Here is a 20210-nt window from a genome sequence, read left to right on the forward strand (position 1 = left end):
CTGAACATGCGATCTGTCCCTGTGTCACTCAGTCACCTCCCCCCACACACGTCAGTAAGCACCAGGCATACATTAACACCTCCCTCTCCAATAAAATTAACCCCTCCCCTGCCAGTGTCATTTTTACAGTAACAGTGCATATATATATATAGCACTGATTACTGCAGTAATGTCACTGGTACCCCCAAAAGTGTCAAAAATGTCAGTCAAGGGTCCGATCTGTCTGCCGCAATGTCGCAGTCCCGCAAAAAAAATCGCAGATCGCCGCCATTACGCGTTTAAAAAAAACACCAAAAATGACAGAAATCTTTCCCTTTGTTAGTAAACGCAATAAATTTTGCGCAAACCAATCAAAATACGCTTATTCTGATTTTTTTACCAAACATAGGTAGCAGAAAACAAATTGGCCACAAATGTAAAAAAAAAATAGATTTTTAATTTTTTTGGGGGGGGAATTTCATATAAAAAATTTTTAAAAATATTGTTATTTTTTCAAAATAAACGCTCTTTTTTTGTTTATAGCGCAAAAAGTAAAAATCGCACAGGTGATCAAATACCACCAAAAGAAAGCTCTGTTTGTGGGGAAAAAAAGGTCGTAAATTTCGTTTGGGTACGGCATCACACGACCACGCAATTGTCAGTTAAAGTCGCACAGTGCCGAATCGCAAAAAGTGGCCCAGACGTAAGACAGCAAAATCCTCCAGTGGTGAAGTGGTTAAACTGCTGTCCTCTGGTATCTACTTGCACCCTATTATCAACTGCCAATCTGGAGAATTTAAAAAAATAAATAGGGCATGTGATCTTTCATATAGTTTAGTCTATAAATATTCATGCGACAATGCATTTGGTATGTAATTCAACTGTGTGACTATGTGGTTTGCATTAACTCAAGCAGTGCTGTCCATATCAGCCATTCTCAACCAGGGTTCCCCTAGGAGTTTCTAGGGATTCCTTGAGCTTTGGCTGACTGACTCACCATTTGATGGTGTCTGCATAAGGGCCCTTTCACACGGGCGCTCCGTATGTCCGCAAATCATCCTATTTTTTTGCGGATGATTTACGGACATAATGTAAGCCAATGGCATTGCGGATGTCAGCGGAATACCATCCGCTGACATCCGATTGTCTTCCTTTCAGTTCTGTTCCGTATTTTTCTTCCGTTTAAAAAACGGAACGGATGCAAAATCGGATGTCAGCGGTGTCATCCACTGACATCCGCAATGCCCATAGACTTACATTATGTCCGTATATCATCCGTAAACGGATGGGATGATATGCGGACATACGGAGCGGATGACACAAGTGTCATCCGCTCCGTGAAAAAAAAAAAAAAAAAAGGACCGGAGCGGAGAATAAAATGTTTGCCCGTGTGAAAGAGCCCTTATCCTTATCACATTGCCACTTTTTATCTTTTTAACTATCAGAGGCATTCTTTCAACTGCTACCCAGCCCCCCCCCCCACCCTCCTCATTAAAATCATTTTAGCGTGGGTTTCCTGAGACCTGAAAGTTTTTTAGGGTTCCACTGGTGTAAAATTAACCATGGTTTACTACTTTGATAGGAAAATTAGATTCTGGGCAGAACCTAGTGCAAATTATCTATGTAAAGAGCTGAGGAATTTGGTACAAAAAAAACAATATCAGTATGTTTATTCAACCAAACAGTCTTCATATATAGAGTTTAATATTTATTAAAAAAAAAAAAAAAAAAAAAAAAGCAGAGAAGGAACCTACCTCTTCCACTCCCCGTTTGGGTGGGATGAAGGATGGAGTTTCAGGAGGGAATGAAGGGGGAGGGGTCTCTTGGAAGGGATCTACAAAATAAAAAGACAAGAATAAGCCCGTACTACATAACAAAGGTCAATAAAAATATTGTATGTATGCACAGATCTAAGCTTTTATGCAACTAGAATAATTGTCTTTATATAAAAGCTACATTTCAGAATGCCACAATGCATTATAATGTAGAACAAGAAAAACATGAACGGTTATTACAATCAGAATTGATATTCCCATTAGGGTTGACCCCATAGAGTTAATTCATCCATTAGATTCATATCTCTCAAAGATTGGCGATACATATTGCTATTTTCAGGCAATTTTGACCAGGTTTTCGACCAAAAAAAAAAAAAATGACCATGTGGTTTAGGGTACCATACAACCTAAAGCTTTTATAAAAACAAAAAAAAAAACAATAAGGACTGTTAGTGGTAGGTGATCCTGGTCCTTTTACCAATTTTGTGTTTAAAACCTAGTTGAACGTGAGATCTCCCCAGTGGCGTTCCCAGTCCAGATTCACCTGCATCCCCAGTCTGAAAGTCCCACTCTTCCAGTAGGTTTCTCCATTATAAAAAGTGACCTTAAGGCTCCATTCACACTACCGCGACTTGTCAGGCGACTTGTCAGCCTGACAAGACGCGGTCCCTCGCGGTCCATGCAGTGCTACAGGACCCGTTCTAATAGGAGCAACACAAGTCGCTCCGACTTAGAAAAAGGGTCCTGTACTACTTCGGGGCGACCTCGGAGCGTCTTGCATAGACATTCATTATATGAATTCCGTGCAAGTCGCGTCGAAGTCGCGGTGCACAGGACTTCACAGGTCGCCCCCGAAGTCGTGCAGAAGTCGTGCCGCTTCAGTGTGAATGCGGTCTAAGAATCCCAAGTCTTCCATGTAATGGAAAGTGCAGATTGGTATAATTATGAATTAATGAGGAATCATCCAGCTCCTGAAGGCTTTGAGAAAGATGTACTCAAAATACTAGCATCTATCCAAAACTCAAATAATACTTTTGGGTATATTGGTTCCTTAAAGCAACTTTTCTCAACCTTTTACCCCAGAGGAACCCTTGAAATAAGTTTTAGGTTTTAGGTCAATGGGAAGACAGCAGTGGTCACAATGCCAACCTTACGAACAATGGACTGGCAATGCACCATCAGATAAAAGTTGAATCAGCTTCAGTTCAAGGAACTCTAACAACCTTGGAAGGGACCCTAGGGTTGCATCAAACCCCGATTGAGAATGGCTGCTTTAAAGGTTAGGTCCACCCAAAATAATATTTCAGTGTTTGGTGGATGCTGGTGAGTTAAATCCCTTGACATTTTTGTAGATGTTTCAGGGGGTTTCCTGGGCCTGAACAGCTGCTTTGACCATTATGTTGGACTCCAACCCTTCCTGTTGGATTGTTATTGATTTAATATTATGGAGAATGTGACAGGAGGAGCTGGTACACACAAAAATGAGAGGGGATATACAAATGTATCAGGTCAAGAGTCAAGAACTACAACAGGGAGGCCTCACTGTTGAGGTGTACAGGACATATAAGAAACCAGGGGTTGACTTATCCCATCCAGCTCACCCTATATGGAGGAATTAGAACATCCAAAGGTAGGTGGGAACACTAAAAACTCCACAATAGCCTTGGACAAGGCCAAGAGCCGTGGCGGTGATTTCTCACATTTAGCAAGAAACTAGAAGCTCATCCAGCTCACTATAGTCAGCATATACCTTTAATATCACTTGTGGTCTCCATAGATAACAATTACTGCATGAGTTTCACAAAAGAACGACTAATGGTTGCAAGAACTGCCTAACTTGTAGCAACTTTTTTCTATGCATGTTTGATTTAATATTCACTATTCAACATGCTCAACATATATATCGTACTATATGGGAAGCATCAATCGTCATCATTTTTAAATGTCACTATTGCATTGGCCTAGCATAATATTTATTGGGTAAACACACAAAAGGAAGTATAAGTAAGTCAAATTGAAATTTTTCTTAGATGTCTCTAAATATCCTTTTTTTAAAAAAGACATCATTGTGAAAAATGTCATTGTTTTCTGGCTTTATAGGAGACTACTTGCTATGTGTCTTGCAGATGGCCCTATTAATATGGTTGCTCAGGGGTGTGTCTAAAAGACTATAGGGTATCTTCGTCCGTGGAGGAGGAAGCATGACATTACTGTGAATTCTGCCAAAATATGGGAACAGAGTAAGAGCAGGCATTCACAAACTCTTCAAATTTAAAGTATATCTAAAGGTATTTTTTAAAAATTTTGGATAGAGTGGTGATAAGTTATAACTGCTGTCAGTTTTTGTTAACTGTCTGTTAACTCTCTCTAATTGCCCTGATCACCAGTGTCACCAGGAGTAAGTTGCCACCAGAACAGAAATAGAGGGGAATTCTTCTGACAGGGATACTTGTATGTCTACAAGGAGATTTCCCTTACATTGAAAAGATATCTTCTCACTTCCTGTTGAGTCTACACTACAGAAAGTGAACAGAAATCTGCCTAATGAGATACAGTAGATATAAGAGGGGCGTTCAAGTCAAACCGGGACTTTCGAGTTTATATAATAAAAGAATAAATTTCAAGGAGTGAAAACTGCATTTATTTTTTGACATACTCCCCTGCTACATTTATACAACTTTTCCCAGCGTTTAACTAATGTCTGGAAAGCTTCGGCATAGAAAGATTTGTCAGTATGCCTGAACCATCCTAGGACAACCTGCTTCACTTTGTCATCAGTGCTGAAATGCTGATCTCCGAGGAACTATTTAACCACTTTACCACCGGAGTATTTTGCTGTCTTACGTCTGGGCCACTTTTTGCGATTCGGCACTGTGCGTCTTTAACTGACAATTGCGCGGTCAAGCAAGGCCGTACCCAAACAAAATTTACATCCTTTTTTCCCCCACAAACAGAGCTTTCTTTGGTGGTATTTGATCACCTGTGCGATTTTTACTTTTTGCGCTATAAACAAAAAAAGAGCGACAATTTTGAAAAAATAACAATATTTTTCACATTTTTTTATATGAAATTCCCCCCCCAAAAAATGTAAAAATCAAAATTTTTTATCATTTTAGGCCAATTTGTTTTCTGCTACATATGTTTGGTAAAAAAAAATCACAATAAGCATATTTTGATTGGTTTGCGCAAAAGTTATTGCGTTTACTAACTAAGGGAAAGATTTCTGTCATTTTTGGTGTGTTTTTTTTAACGCGTAATGGCGGCGATCTGCAATTTTTTTTGCGGGACTGCGACATTGCGGCGGACAGATCGGACCCTTGACTGACATTTTTGACACTTTTGGGGGTACCAGTGACATTACTACAGTAATCAGTGCTATATATATGCACTGTTACTGTAAAAATGACACTGGCAGGGAAGGGGTTAATTTTTATTGGTGATCAAGGAGTTAATGTATGCCTGGTGCTTACTAACGTGTGTGGGGGGAGGTGACTGAGTGACACAGGGACAGATTGCAGGTTCAGCTATGCTGAACCCTGCAATCTGACCCTGCCTGTCACTTTGGAGATCCACCCGCTTTGTTTACACAAGCAGGCGGACCTCCACACTCGATTTCCCGACGATCGGGGAAGAGCGGCGGTGATCACCGCCACTCCTCCCCTGGCCCGACTCCCGCTGTGACTGAATACAGCGGGGGCGAGCCTCCGGCGGCGTGTGCGCCGCCGAGAGAGGGGAATGTCTGGCGACATAGGTCTACGTCGTCAGAAGTTATCGAGCCACTTTGCCGCAGTAGAGGCTCAGTGAGCAGCGGTAAAGTGGTTAAGGAGTCCAAACAGACGGAAATGACTCGGAGCGAGGTCCGGGTTGTAAGGGGATGTGGCAAACCCTCCCAGTCGAGTTGCTGTAATGTGTACATAGTGGGGTGAGCAGTATGAGCTTGTGCGTTGTCCTAGAGAAACAGGACGCCCATAGTGATCAAACCAGGCTGCTGAATGTTCACAGGAATGACTGCTGTGGGCTGGGAACCACCATGGCTAGGATCCTCACTGACGGACGTACGGCCATCTTTAAAACATTTAAACCATTCAAATGTCTTACTGCAGCTGAGCGTTTCATCACTGCACTGTGCTTGTCTAGTCTTCTGTAGATATCTGTGGGTATTTTGCCTTCATTCACAAGAAACAATTCATCTATATTGCAGGCAAAGTAGCTCATATGCAGCTTTTTTGCATACCTTTGAGAAACGCTGCCATAAGAGGCCTCTTTGGCGCCTTATAGTAATGATACATGAATCTCTTTTACTTAGTAGAGGTCACCTCTAATAAACACATTACTTTTGTAATACACAATAACAGGTTATGTACATTTATTGGATGAACTAGATAGTCTTTTTTCAAGCAGACTAACTATGTTTCTATGTAATATCTAATTCCTCTGCAAAAACATTCTTAACCACTCAAGACATGCACATGATATTTACATTGTGTCATTTTTAACAAGACAATGTAAAAAATGCAGTACCCCAAAATAACCAATCGTAAATTAATAGACGTTGCTCTGTCTACCCTAAAAAACAAAATCAAAGCTGCAACTTGATTGGCTGTTATGGCACACTAACTTTGATGAAAGTACCTTAATAAATAGGCCTCAAGGTGCTGAATTATTGTTGTATCCAGCTTCTGGAAGTATGAAAAATATATGTCTCAGTCGCTATTGGTTTCCGGTGTTGTATTCAACTTACCACCCTGCTGTTAGCTTATTGCTGGCATTATTTTCTCTGCTTACATGGGATCTGTTTTTATAAAGGAGAGCTTTGACAAGTAGCAGTTCACTAATTCGATAAAATGGATTGTTCCTGTTGAGACCAAATTCATTTTATTACGTCATTGTGGGCATGTTGAATAGCGGCGTCTAGGCAAACAGTAGCGTTAAGCACTATACACTCCATTAAAGGGTTTGTAAAGTCATAAGATTTTTTATCTTAATGCATATGCATTAAGATAAAACGCCTCTTGTGTACAGCAGCCCCCCCCCCCAGCCCCCTAATACTTACCTGAACCCCCTCTCTATCCAGGGATTTCCACAAATGCCTCCGCCGTCCAGGACTCTCTCTCCTGATTGGCTGAGACACAGCAGCAGCGCCCTTGGCTCCTGCTGCTGTCAATCAAACTCAGTTAGCCAATCAGGAGAGAGAGGGGGCAGAGCTGAATGGCAGCTCTGTGCCTGAATGGATACACGGAGCTGCAGCTTGGCTCAGGTGCCCCCATAACAAGCTGCTTGCTGTGGGGGCACTCAACAGGAGGGAGGGGCCAGGAGCTCCAGCCAGGGACCCGAGAAGGGGAAGATCTGGGCTGCCCTGTGCAAAACCATTACACAGGGCAGGTAAGTATAACACATTTGTTATTTTAATAGAAAAAAAAAACAGGACATTACAATCACTTTAATGTGTACCCACGGCTGTGTTGCTTAACTTTGCGTTTAGCAAATATTGTCTGAATACAAAAGTCATGTTTATTCTTATTTGAATCTTGGCGTACTTTGTGTATTTCTTCCAGATCTGTTAAGTAATCAACTATAAAACTTTGCCTCTATGCAGGAGCTCTCTGTAATAAAGACCAGACACTGCTGCTCTCTCAACTTGTGCAGGGTGACTGGTCTTGTCTCTGCCCCTTCCCATAGTTTTCTGCATGCAGCCTGTAGTGGGCAGACCTTTAAGGTCCCTCCCATAGCTCTGCTCTCTGCAAAGGCCATGTGCAGCACAGTGATGATGTCACTCTGCTGTTTTCACAAGGTAAAATCTTTGTTTGCATATTCATTTAGTGCATACAAAGTGGATTTAGATCCCTTGAGGAATAATTGGCATTGATAGACCAGTACCTAGGGCAGCAGGGATAGAAGTGGTAGCCATAATAAAGTGCCAAAACCTTTTAGTTTTAAATAAAGCGCAGAAGTATTTATCAAAAACAAAAAGGGTGTTTTTTCTGTTGTTTACAAAAATGTTAGCGGGATCGAGTTTCTTAAATGGTCCTTGAATGCTGACACCCTTTTGTAAAAGCATTGCCCCTTGTGTTATGAAATTAATTTAAATTTTTTTTGTCCCATTAGGAAGATTTCTCCTTACTTCCTTTATCAGAGGCACAAAAGGAAATGAGAGAACATTTTTAAAAAATTAGGGGAAATCTTAGTTGCCTGTGGAACAGTTATTTTTTTTAACACTCTAAACCAAACACCAGGTGCAAAAAAAGTGAACACACAAAAAAGTACACAGGGTGTACACATGGTCCTCCTCCAAAGAGAAAGAACCCTGGACCTAATCTCCCGGGGCACAAGACTCCTCTCCTGACAGGGACTAGGGTTACTTGTGGTCCAACCAGCCAAACCCATGCTGACCCCTTTCTTTGGAAGGCCTACCCAAGTACTGGGTGGAGCTTCCCCAAAGGAAGACCCCATGGGAGGGGGTGACCTTACCAAAATGCCACGTGCCCTCCCTCCCAAGACTTTCAGGGCAAGGCTGAAACCTTACTAGTCACTTACACTTACCTACACCTTACTAGTCACGGTGAGTAAAGTGCAAACTTGCTGTGCAAAAAGTACAAAAGACAAACACACACAAAAAAAGGGAAGGTAAAGGAGATAAGTGCTTCAGTGCCAGTGTATAATCAGAGATGTACTGTATAGTAACTAAGTAGAACTACTTCACTACTGTACTTAAGTACCGAAAGGCGGTATCTGTACTTTCCTAGAGTAGAATTTATTTCTCCTACTTCCACTTTTACTTCACTACATTTTTTCGATGATTTCAATACTTCTACTCCGATATTTTTTTTTTGTGCTGCATAGTTACAATTATAAAAATTACCACTGCCAAAACAGTAGATGGCAGGTTTCATGAAGCTCAAAAAAATGTGTATAATGTCATGTGTACTTTTGACTTTTGACTTCTTTTGACTTCTTTCTTTAATAACTTTAACTTTAACTTTAATAAACTTTTGACTTCTTTCTTTAATAACTACATAACACAGTACTTGTACTTTTACTTTCAGTACTTGAGTAGCAAATTTTTTTAAAAACTACTGGTACTTTAACTTTCAGTACTTGAGTAGCAAAATTAAAAAAAAAACTACTTGCAATACTTAAGTACAAAAAATGTTGAATACTTTAGTACTTCTACTTAAGTCACATCTATCTATCTATCTATCTATCTATCTATCTATCTATCTATCTATCTATCTATCTATCTATCTATCTATCTATCTATCTATCTATCTATCTATCTATCTATCTATCTATCTATCTATCTATCTATCTATCTATCTATCTATCTATCTATCTATCTATCTATCTATCTATCTATCTATCTATCTATCTATCTATCTATCTATCTATCTATCTATCTATCTATCTATCTATCTATCTATCAAGCAGTGTCCACCAATAACCAGTGTTAAGTAACCATATACTCATGATGTGCTATATAAAAGGATTTGCAGTTATACACTACTTCTGATTCCACTTGGGATACTTACCACAAGCTGGTGTTTGACAACTCAATGTTATCTTTAATATGGAATATATCAGTAATACTCAAGAGGAGACTCCAATAAACATGAAGGAAAAATGGATAGATTTTAAAAAATCAATTAAGTATATAGAAAGTAATGCTTAAACATCAATGTAGAGCGGAAAAATAGAAGGTAGTGGAGTTGGATGGGGAGAGAAGTGGGGGGGGGGGGGGAGGGGGAAGCAAGGGGATAAAGTATTATAAGATTATTGTATTGTATATTTTCTATTTTTCGTGTTTTTTTTTTCTTTTTCATATAGGTTATTTACTTCTATTTTTCTTACTAAAGATTTCCTTTTTTTGGAATCTTTTTGTGATGTATATGTAAATTTATATACTAAAATAAATAAAAATTGACAACTCAATGTAATGAAAATATTTGCTTCTATCTATCTATCTATCTATCTATCTATCTATCTATCTATCTATCTATCTATCTATCTATCTATCTATCTACCATACATCCATCTCTCCATCCATTCATCTATGTCTTTCTGAATCTGATGCCTTAAAATTGGAGAACAGAAAATGAGCAAAAAATTGGACACTTTTCCCAAAGCAGCCAATCAGGTTTCATCATTCATTTAAATGAAATATGAAACAAGGATTCTCATTTGTTCTTGAAGGAAAGAAGTCATTTTTTGCTCTTTTTCATTTCTTCAGTTTTAAATAATCAGACCGTTGATTTCTTCCTATTTCAGACAAATCGTCAATAAAGTGCTTTCATTTAAAGTGCAGGTAATCTAAGATCAAATATTTTTTTCAAAAACTTTTGTATTACTAAATTTTAAAATAATTTTGTTAATAAATTTGTTGTGCTTATCAATAGGTGTGTTGAAAAACTAATATCATCAAAACAACACAATCTTTACTCCTCCAAAATATGCCAAGAGATCCCTTACTTTAAAGGCTGACATCCACTTAAACATTGACACATTGGCACAAGAAGTGACAGAACCAAAAAATGGAAGAAAAGAGCAAAAAGAAGAATGCGTTCACTAATTCTGAAGAGGAGGAAGAATAAAATAAATTATAATATGGAAACGGATAGACGTCTCACCTATTCAATGCCCTCCAAAGAGATAAGACGGAGGGGACAGGGTGACACTTCACACCCTTTATTGGAGGACACCCCATGTTCTCCCTGACGCTAGCCAATCACCTGCTGTTTCTGAGTTGTACCAATAACCATGATATGGTGTCATTCATCCAACCTGTGTTTACACTAAATTACTCAGCAATTTACCATTGCTGACTGTAAACAGCTTTGATAAAGTGAATCAGTTTGCATAATTTAACTCTTCCACAGTCCTCGTTGTTCCTTGTTCAGCTGAGAAGGAGTTAAGCCTACCGAATGAACTGTATGATCTTAAGTATTAGTCCCTACATGAAATAGCATACCAAAAAAAGACTGGGGCAAAGCTATACATGTCCTTATTTAATGAAGGATTCATTCAAGGGTTACCAAAACTGAATACTTTTATCTAGGGCCCATTCACCCATTAACGCATGTCAACGCATGTATAAAGATTAGCCATTGGTTTAAATGGTGATTTTTTTTTACATCTTTTGGATGCATTGATGCACAGTGTCCATTTTTTAATGCATCAATGTGTGTTATAGAGCCTATTGATGATAATGTTTGTAGATGATGCATTTAAAAAGACATAAATATGCCTGTATTTCTAGTGTTTTAAAAAGAAGCTCACCTCCAACAGTGAGACAATGACTTGTCAGGGTGAATGTTATGCAGGAAATGGAAGATCTTACAGCGGCCCTTAGGGACAAGACCTCTGAAGTGAAGGAAAAATGGTTCTACTGGTGAGATTTTTGGTACTCTTCCAGATACAATCAATGGCTATAAGCATCTGTTTCCCTTGACTAGACAGGAGTTTATCTACTCCCGTTAATTACACTGTGGTGGGGGAACCAGCAGGACAGTATGTTGAACCTTACTCACACCTGTCTGTAGATGGGACTGAGTTATGCTCCCCATCTCCTCTCCATGGTAGCTCCACCACCCCCCATTTGTCTTCCATCTTGCACTCTTCACCTATCGCTTCCCCCCTTTTTTTTCTCTCTCATGCTCTCCCTGTTCCTGTTCCTTTACTCTGTTCCCTTTTCTTCCAGTTCCCGTGGGGAACCTTCCACAGCAGAGTTCCCTTTTGTTTCTTGTAAAAAGTTGGGTGGCATCACAATACCTGGAGCACATCTTTTCCCTATTTGCAATTTACTAAAATTTTCTTGAGGTTGCAACTGCCTTGTAACAATTTAGTCTGCTTATAGCGTTTTCTAAATTAATCGATTTTCTGCCTTGTGATGTCTATGTGATTTATGCAGTGTTCTTCCTACTGAATATGATCTGTATTACATCACCTTGTATGTATGTGATGTAGCCCTTTCTTACAAAGTTGGGTGGCTTTACAACACCTGGAGCATATCTTTATTTTCTTATTTGCAATTTACAAAAAATTTATTGAGGTTGCAATCACCTTGCAGGAATTTAGTACACTTATAGCAGTTTTTGAATCAGTGGATTTCATGCCTTGTAATGTCTATTTGATTTATTCCACGTTCTTCCTTCCTGAATATGATCTGTATTACATCTCTTGTTTGGTGTATGTGATTTAACCCTTTCTTAAATAGAAAAATACATAAATATAAACATAAAAAGGTGTGAATCCAGCAGGTGTGAATCCAGCCTAAGAGATGAAGACTAAGCTCCAGGTGGCATGTTATATTTAGTATGGAGTCCAGTGCAGACCCTACAAATTGTAGAGTTTCTGGCTAGACCTCATGCTCTTGCTGTGTGCTCAATATTGTCTACTAGATAAAAAAAAAAAAGACCCAACAGGTAGCATAACCCACAATTATGCAAGTAGAGTCAGGAAACTTTACTTAAGCCCCGTACACACGCGTCGAAAATCGGCAGGGAATTTTCGTCCAACGACCGATCTGCTGATTTTCGGCTTGTTAGTATGATGCTTCCGACAACCAACTCTGACTTTTCGGCCGAAAAAAATCTGGTGTGCAGGCTATAAAATTTTTGTCCGCCGTCAAAATACGGCCGATTTTCGTGCAGTCAGTACAGATTTCGACAGGGAAAAATCTAATGAGCAAGTCTGGGCATGCTCAGAGAAGAAAGAACACAAAGAAAGCAAACCAACACATGACATCACTTCTGAAGTAGAATTTTGTCGGGCGAGAAAATTTGTGTGCAGTCTAGGCACATTCTAACCAACAAAACACCACTCTGGACAAAAGACGGACAATCGGTCGGCCGATAATCGTTGCGTGTGTACTAGGCTTTAGACTTCCCACCACTTGAATTCCCAAGATCTGTAACAAAGCAGGACCCAGAAGCATCTACTCAGAGGGAACATAGATTTTATGCGGACTGATCCTTCAAGGAAGGTGACTAGACGGAGATAGATTATGTATGGGGTCCAAGGCAGGAAAGCAACTTTGCCCAATCCCCTCCCCCCCCCCTTTCTCATCCCTTTATTGTCATTGGTAAGGTTTTCAATAGCCACGAAGAAACCACCCCATCTTCACTTTTTTTACTCAGATAGCCCCCGGCTCCTGCCTAGGTTGCCTTGTGGAAAATCAAGCTCTAGACTAGTCAAAGTAACAGTATTCATTTTGGTGCCATCGTATTAAAAAGAAAAGTGTGCAGTAACAATCAGAACAGCAGATATACTACACGTCAGATTGGAAAAATTTTCCCTACTGACTATTATCTTGTACTGAGATAAGCAGGATCCAATCATTAGGAGTATAGAGGCATGCTCTGTAAGGTGTTTGTATAGGTCAAAAACAGCAATATCCTTGGAAATTGCAATAACAAATGTTAGGCCACTAAAGCATTTAGGTCTGTGAGTATATAGGAAACAGCAAGTGTATACTTGACAAGTAGTCCTCTTTCTTCTGGTTTCCCCCTATTCTGCAAAATGTCCAGCAGCCATGGGACAGCACACAAGTTGCGCTTGGGGGTGCGTACAATAGAGCACTACCATTTTGTCCTAGTGCGGGACAATTTTTCCTGCCATGAGGGCATGGGTGTCAACGTCATGAGCATTACACTCATAAATGCCCACCATTTTTGGCAGCCAATACCAGCAATTACGGTAGTCATGAACAGAACATCAGAGGTTACAGAAAAGTATACTGGGATTGAATTTCTAAGAAGTAGAGGCTGGTCACTCAGCAAAGTGAATGCTGTTGAATAGGGAAGAGCTGTGTTTACCGTAAACGCTTAATCACATGATAGAAAAAAATCTGTTTTATGAAGTTCCTTTAAAATGATAGATTATTCAAAATGAATATAGTTTAATTTTATCCATAGCATTATTTTACAAATGAAAATTCACTTGACTAGGTAAGCCGCCTCCTGCTCCTTTAGTAATTCCACTCCATCATGTTTCAGTATGTCACACCAGCATATACAAAACACAGGTGTCTGCAGTTTGTGCTCTCCGATATGCAGACCTGACAGTCAAGGGGCTTCTTTATAGAAGATGATTGGGGATTCCAAATGAATACAGTTTCACCTTAGCCATTAATATTCACTCTGCAAGGTGAGCAGCCTTTAATAAACTCAATGAGTTAAGAAGGTACCTCCAGTTATAAAAGAAATTTAGGTTTATTTCACACAGGCAGTAAATGGCGGCTGAGCCGCAGTTTTACAGTCCACCTCCCTCCCTCATTGCCCACTCAAAGACTAAATTACAGCCAGAGAAGGCAATTTTTAATGTATCATGTTGAGTTTACAGGCAGCACCGTCTCTCAACCTTGGCCATTCAAGTCAATAGAATTTCACCCGCAAGCCAAATGCTTGGCTCATATTTGCGGTGCATTAGCCACATTATAAATTGTACAAAAAAATCAGACATTCAGAAGGTGACAAGATCACCTCCTGAATACCTGATAGTGGTTGCACTCAAAAAAGTCAATCATTGTAGATCTCTTTCAGAGCTTGGGCTGGTCTAGCTTAGTCTAAGAGGTCCTCTGATAGCTGATGATGGCATCCTTTTAATGGAACCTTCTTCAAGGCTTTTTTTCTGGTTTTGGATAGTGTATGGAAGGGTTGGACTCCTTGTTCTTTATTCCTCTTAGTAACCTTATTGGCAAGACTTACACTCATTATAAACAATGGTGACCACTGTTAGACAGACAGAAATTGGGGGAAAAGCCAAACATTTATAAAAAAGTAGTTGTGAGGCACTGGACTTGAATCCTTTATCTGTCAATCAAAGGGTATTGGCTGGGCTTGTAACCTAAGTCTAGCACACAAAGGCTGAATGTTGGGCGGCATCGGCCAGTTCAATAGGAACCGACTGACATTCGGCCCATGTGTACTGCAGTCAGGCCGGCTTCTGACTGAAAAAGGTCTGCCAATTGGTTCCCAATGGCTGAGGGTGCTGACTGGAGTGTTATGGTGTGGGGGGGGGGGGCATCCCCCTGTCAAAATACAATAGAACAGCAAGGGAGGTCGCTGTATTAACGTCAGCTAGTTAGTACAGCGGCTCCTCCTGAGCGGTCAGTTTTTTTTTTTTGTTTAGCCCTGCTGAGTCTGAACCTAAAAAAAATGAGTGTGTATCAGGCTTTAATCTCGACAGCACTATATTGGCACTTTTCCACTACAAGTACCGGCTCGGCTCTACTCGCCCTGCTTGGCCCGGTTTGCTTTTCCACTGCTGGTACCACATGGTACGGTGTTGGAACGGTTCGGTACGGTTTGGTATGGCTTGCTTTTCCACTAAAGTAGCACTAGAGTAGTACTAGAGTAGAGTAGAGTGGGTGGGATAACAACGATTCTCTGACCAATCAGTGGCTAGTAGTGACTGCATGCAAAGGATTGTGGGATATGGTACCGGTATGGTACCTCTTGGAACCACAATCGAGGTGGTACTGTTTTAGAGAGCCGTACCGTTCGGTTCCATGTAGTGGAAAAGCGCCGCCGTACCGAACCGTTCCTACACCGTACCATGCGGTACCAGCAGTGGAAAAGCACAAAAGCGAGCCGAACCATTGGGTTCCATGCAGTGGAAAAGCGCCATTAGAAAGCATGGGGCCCCCCATGTGTCAACGGCCTCCTCAACTGAGAAATCCAAGTGAAATCACCAAAAAGAACACCAGGCGTTGTCCTAAGAGTCCTTAAGATGAACAGCATGCAGGAGCAGATGTTACATTCAGTGAAAGGGACATGTCAAGAAGACCACTAGATCCAGAGATATAGGCAAGTTAATTTATATGCTAATCTTGACTCTTTCTATAAAAGTCTAGCTTAATCCTACTCAATCTCAACCCCCTACTGATCAATGAGGCCACCTACTGTACGAAAGGGCTAATAGGAAGGTGTGAGAGCCGGTTCACACTTCTGCGTGTGCCGGGTTCGCATGTCATGTCGGAGCGCACTGCTCCGACATGACATGCGATCAGCTGTGCGGTGCGAGTTTAGCCATACAGTTTGTATGGCTAAATTCGCACCGCACCCGCAGCAAAGACGCACAGGAGGCATTTTTGCTGCCGCATCAGGATCGGATCGCACAGCGGTTCACACTTGTGCGATCCGATCCTGTGCGAACTGCACGATCGCACTGCGATATGCGATCAAACTGGGGGTGTCGTTAAGATTACATTGACACCCCCAGCGGATCGCATATGGCAGTGTGAACTGCCGGGGGTGCGTGTGCGATGCGGGAACAGGCTGCGAATTCGCAGCCTTCCCGCATCGCAATAGTGTGAACCGAGCCTAAAGGTTGGAACCAAACTTTGCATATAACGTCATCTGCCTGTATCTTCAGATCTACTGATCATTTTGTCATGTTTTTCACCAAAGGTCACATTTGCTTCGAAATTATACTCCATACCCAAATTTTGTGTAACCCAAGACAAAAAAGGTACTCCATATGCAGGTTAACTTATGTTGGAGGTTAAAGTGGAACTTCAGACAAAAAGGGAAGCTCCTCTTTGACATGTGGCATATTCTTTTGGGGGGGAGTGGGTACTTTTTGACAGGTACCCGCTCCCACTTCTGCTTGGATCACTAGGATCACTAGGTAATCTGAGCGGATGTTCTCCTTCCCCACATAAGACTGAAGGACCATTCACAATGTGCAGTGTGGCTCACGCATGCACAGTGGGTTCCCAGCTGTGAAGTCGCATGCGCAATGGACACCCGTTTTTTGCCCACAGTTATTGCTGGAGCTGAGAACCAACACGGGTCCCTGGCGCTCCCCTCGGGTGAGCACAGCGCTAGATCCTGGTACAGGTAAGTGTCTGATTATTAGGTTATGTACAGTTTTTGTAGCTGCTGATTTTTAATTTTCAGAAAACCGACTAGAGCTCCTTTTTAATGATCATTTTAGGCTACAGTTGGCCAAGGTTGGCCATACATGGATCAGTTTTTTCGATCAGCCAGCGGACTGATCAGAAAAACTGAACAGATTACCCCATCCACACAAGTGTGGTGGATGGATAAATCCTCCCTGCTGTGTAATGCCTCGTACACACGTACCGATCGTTGGCCCACCGATCGGCCGTCTTTTGTCCAGGGCTGTCCTGTCTGCTGAAAAGTGCAAAAGACTCCACACGAATTTTGTCCGCCGACTGCAGAAGTGATGTCATGTGAGGGTTAACTTTCCCTGTGTTTTTTCTTCTCTGAGCATGCCCAGTCTTGCAAATCTGCTGATTGTCGGCCGAATTCTGTACTGACTGGCGAACAATCGGCCGTTCTGGTGTTGGCCAACAAAAATTTTAATGCTTGCATGACAGATTCTTTTCGGCCGAAAGTGCGCTGTCGGAAGCATCATACTAACAAGCCTACAATCGGCCGATCGGTCGTCGGCCGAATATTTACGGCCGACAATCGGTACGTGTGTACGGGGCATTATTGTATTCTGATAATACAATGATCAGCACTGCAGTGCTGATCAAACAAAAAATTTCCAACATGCCTGTTCACGAGAAGTTGATCATTAGATTGACTTCTCATGAATGAGAACAGTTATAGATGGAATGACATTTGGCTGGTCCCTGCTGAGCCCAGCCAGCTTAGGTAGCAGATGGTATTTTATGGGATTACTGGAGGGTAAAGCCTCGTACACACGCGAAAATTGGCAGGGAATTTTCGTCCGACGACCGATCTGCCGATTTTCGGCTTGTTAGTATGATGCTTCCGACAACCGACTCCGACTTTTCGGCCGAAAAAAATCTGGTGTGCAGACTATAAAGTTTTTCTCCGCCGTCAAAACACGGCCGATTTTCGTGCAGTCAGTACAGATTTCGACAGGGAAAAATCTTATGAGCAAGACTGGGCATGCTCAGAGAAGAAAGAACACAAAGAAATCAATCCAACACATGACATCACTTCTCAAGTAGAATTTTGTTGGGTGAGAAAATTTGTGTGCAGTCTAGGCACATTCCAACCAACAAAACACCACTCTGGACAAAAGACGGACGACCGGTCGGCCAATAATCGTTGCGTGTGTACGGGACTTTAGTCAGCTGTGTGTACAAAAATATTGCTTTTTACAATGGTAACTTCTGTCTTAAAACTGAAACATAGGCAGATAAAAGGCACATATTAATGCTGTTCTGTATCTGATCATCTGCCATTAAATATATTCTTTTAAATGCAAGCAGTGCAAGTGCCTAAATTTGGTTTGGCTTTTTGTAGTCTGCCATACCACAAAGCTCAGACTAGGAGATCTAGAAGCAGCCCAAGGAGCCAATCATTTGGGCTGCTGTTCAAGGAGCAAGCTGATAGGTGGAGAGAGCAGAGTGACCAAGAGATAAACTCTTCAGTCTCCTGCTTTTTTCACTGCCCAATCACAGGTTGGGGGAAGGACAAGACCTGTAATTTTTGATTAACTGCAGCAGAAAAAAACAGGTCTCTTGCCCTGCCAAACAGAACTGTGCTTAGAGATGGGCTCGGGTGTGTTCGGGATCCCACCTGCCCGATCCCACCAGCAAGCTGACACTGCACACAGCTAATCACTAATTTCCTGATCTGTGCAGCTGCGGACCAGGAAATGTCTCAGTGCCTGTGATTCGTCGTGTGCAGTTTTGGCTTCCTGGTGGGATTCCAAACACACCCGAGCCCATTCCTAACTGCGTTGTGTGGCAGAGATGTGTAAAAATCAGAGCTGGATGGACAGAAATACAAATCCCTTGTAAAACAGCTCTCCCATATGATTTCATCTGCGTATTGAGACATTTTCTTGGAGCTCAGCTTTAAGTATCCCCTGTAACTGCTACCTAATTATCCACATATATTAAAAAATCTTTTTTTTTTTTCATTAACCAGTTTGGAAGGTATGATGAGCCAATTGAGACTGATCCTCTTTGGCAATAGGAAACAGTAGAGGGGATGCATACCTGTCTTCATGGCTTGTTACTAGGCCATATTATATAGATTTCCCTGCAGGAGACCCTAATTAGTGAATTCAGGAAAACCTGCATAGCTGATGACTTCACCTGAACTCTGACCTGGATATCCATTACACTTGACCTGCTAGCTTATCCTGACAACAGACTTTAAATGACTGGAGGTTTGTGTATGTACTCCTCTCTATAAACATGCTTTGTGTATAGGTATACAGCATATCACTTGGGATATAGTGTATGTATAGTTTAAATATAGATGGCCTGATTCTGGGACAGGTCAGACCTTGTTTTATCTAATGGAAAGGTACAATTAAAAAATAAAGTGATATGGTGAAGTTTTTTGCTTAGGGCTTGGCTTTCTGGGCCCCTAAATGCCATATTGTAATGATTCATTGCTGTCTTTATAATGATGGAAATGTATGCTTTGTCTAATTGGTAGCAAATAATCATAATGGATCAAATAAGCAAGGGAGGCTCAGGCTACTAGGAGCCATGTGCTACTATGTAGGGTACCCCATGTATTGCTTCTGTTTGTCGGACAGTAAATGATGGTTAATCTGGGGTGAAGGTGTAATTGGTAATCATTTGGTAGCATTAAGGCAGAGGTAAACTCTAACCAAATGCTGTGTAGAATAGACAGTGCTTTAGCAAACTATGTTGTTTCTTTTATTTTTCTAATAGAATTCTTGTATCCACTTTTTTTTTTATTTTGTTGTATCACTGTGCTGCGGATCACCTGTAGCCACATGCACTCCAATGATGGCCACGTGGCAATTCTCATGGCTGGTTTCCTGATGGTGACAACAGAGGACCATGGCTGTGCAGTGAATATTGAAATGGCCAATGGCATACCTGCCAACTGTCCCGTTTTTCCCGGGACAATCCCGGCAAATAGGAGCCTGTCCCGGGTATTTTACAGTGTCCCTGTTAATCGGGGACAAAGTAAATCACACAAAAAAAAAAAAAAATTTGTGGTAAGTAATTGATAGCTGTGCTGCAAAGTGTCCCTGGAAATTTTTTTCAAATGTTGGCAACTATGCAATGGTAGTCTCAATTGGAAGCCCATGAAACAAGATAACAATTCAAGAGATCAATTGGAAACAGGGACAAGCGTTGTCACCAGCGGGGAGCCCAGTCGGGTTCAGACACAAGTCTGAACCTTCCTGAGCTATCCCACCAAGTAGCTGTCAAATGCCACAGTCAATCATTGGTAGTGGAGGCATTCCCTGCCACTGTAGCCGTGTGTATACATATGTATGTGCAACTGCAGGGAATGCCTCCGCCGCCTATGATTGGCTGTCAGCTTGGATAGACTATCTGTGTCCAGGGCCATTCACTTGCAGGTAATCGCCACATAGCGATTACATTGAGTGGCCGCAGTTAGCTGCTGGAGCCGGCTGCCTCCCATTGCCTTCAATGAGGCTGCCTCCCATTGCCTTCAATGAGGCTGCCTCCCATTGCTTTCAATGAGGCTGCCTCCCATTGCTTTCAATGAGGCTGCCTCC

The 20210-nt window shown here is 41.4% G+C and overlaps 1 protein-coding gene across 1 annotated transcript in view; it reads right to left on the reverse strand.

Annotated features, from left to right (window-relative positions):
• SLC4A1 (solute carrier family 4 member 1 (Diego blood group)) overlaps positions 1-20210 on the reverse strand; it is a 107237-nt gene that overhangs the window by 60693 nt on the left and 26334 nt on the right. Inside the window, exon 6 of the mRNA XM_082271255.1 lies at positions 1734-1813. Coding sequence (XP_082127381.1) covers positions 1734-1813 — 80 coding nt within the window. The remainder of the gene's footprint in view (positions 1-1733; positions 1814-20210) is intronic.

This window comes from Pelophylax lessonae (assembly GCF_965119305.1).
Source record: "Pelophylax lessonae genome assembly, chromosome: 11".
Taxonomy (NCBI): domain Eukaryota; kingdom Metazoa; phylum Chordata; class Amphibia; order Anura; family Ranidae; genus Pelophylax; species Pelophylax lessonae.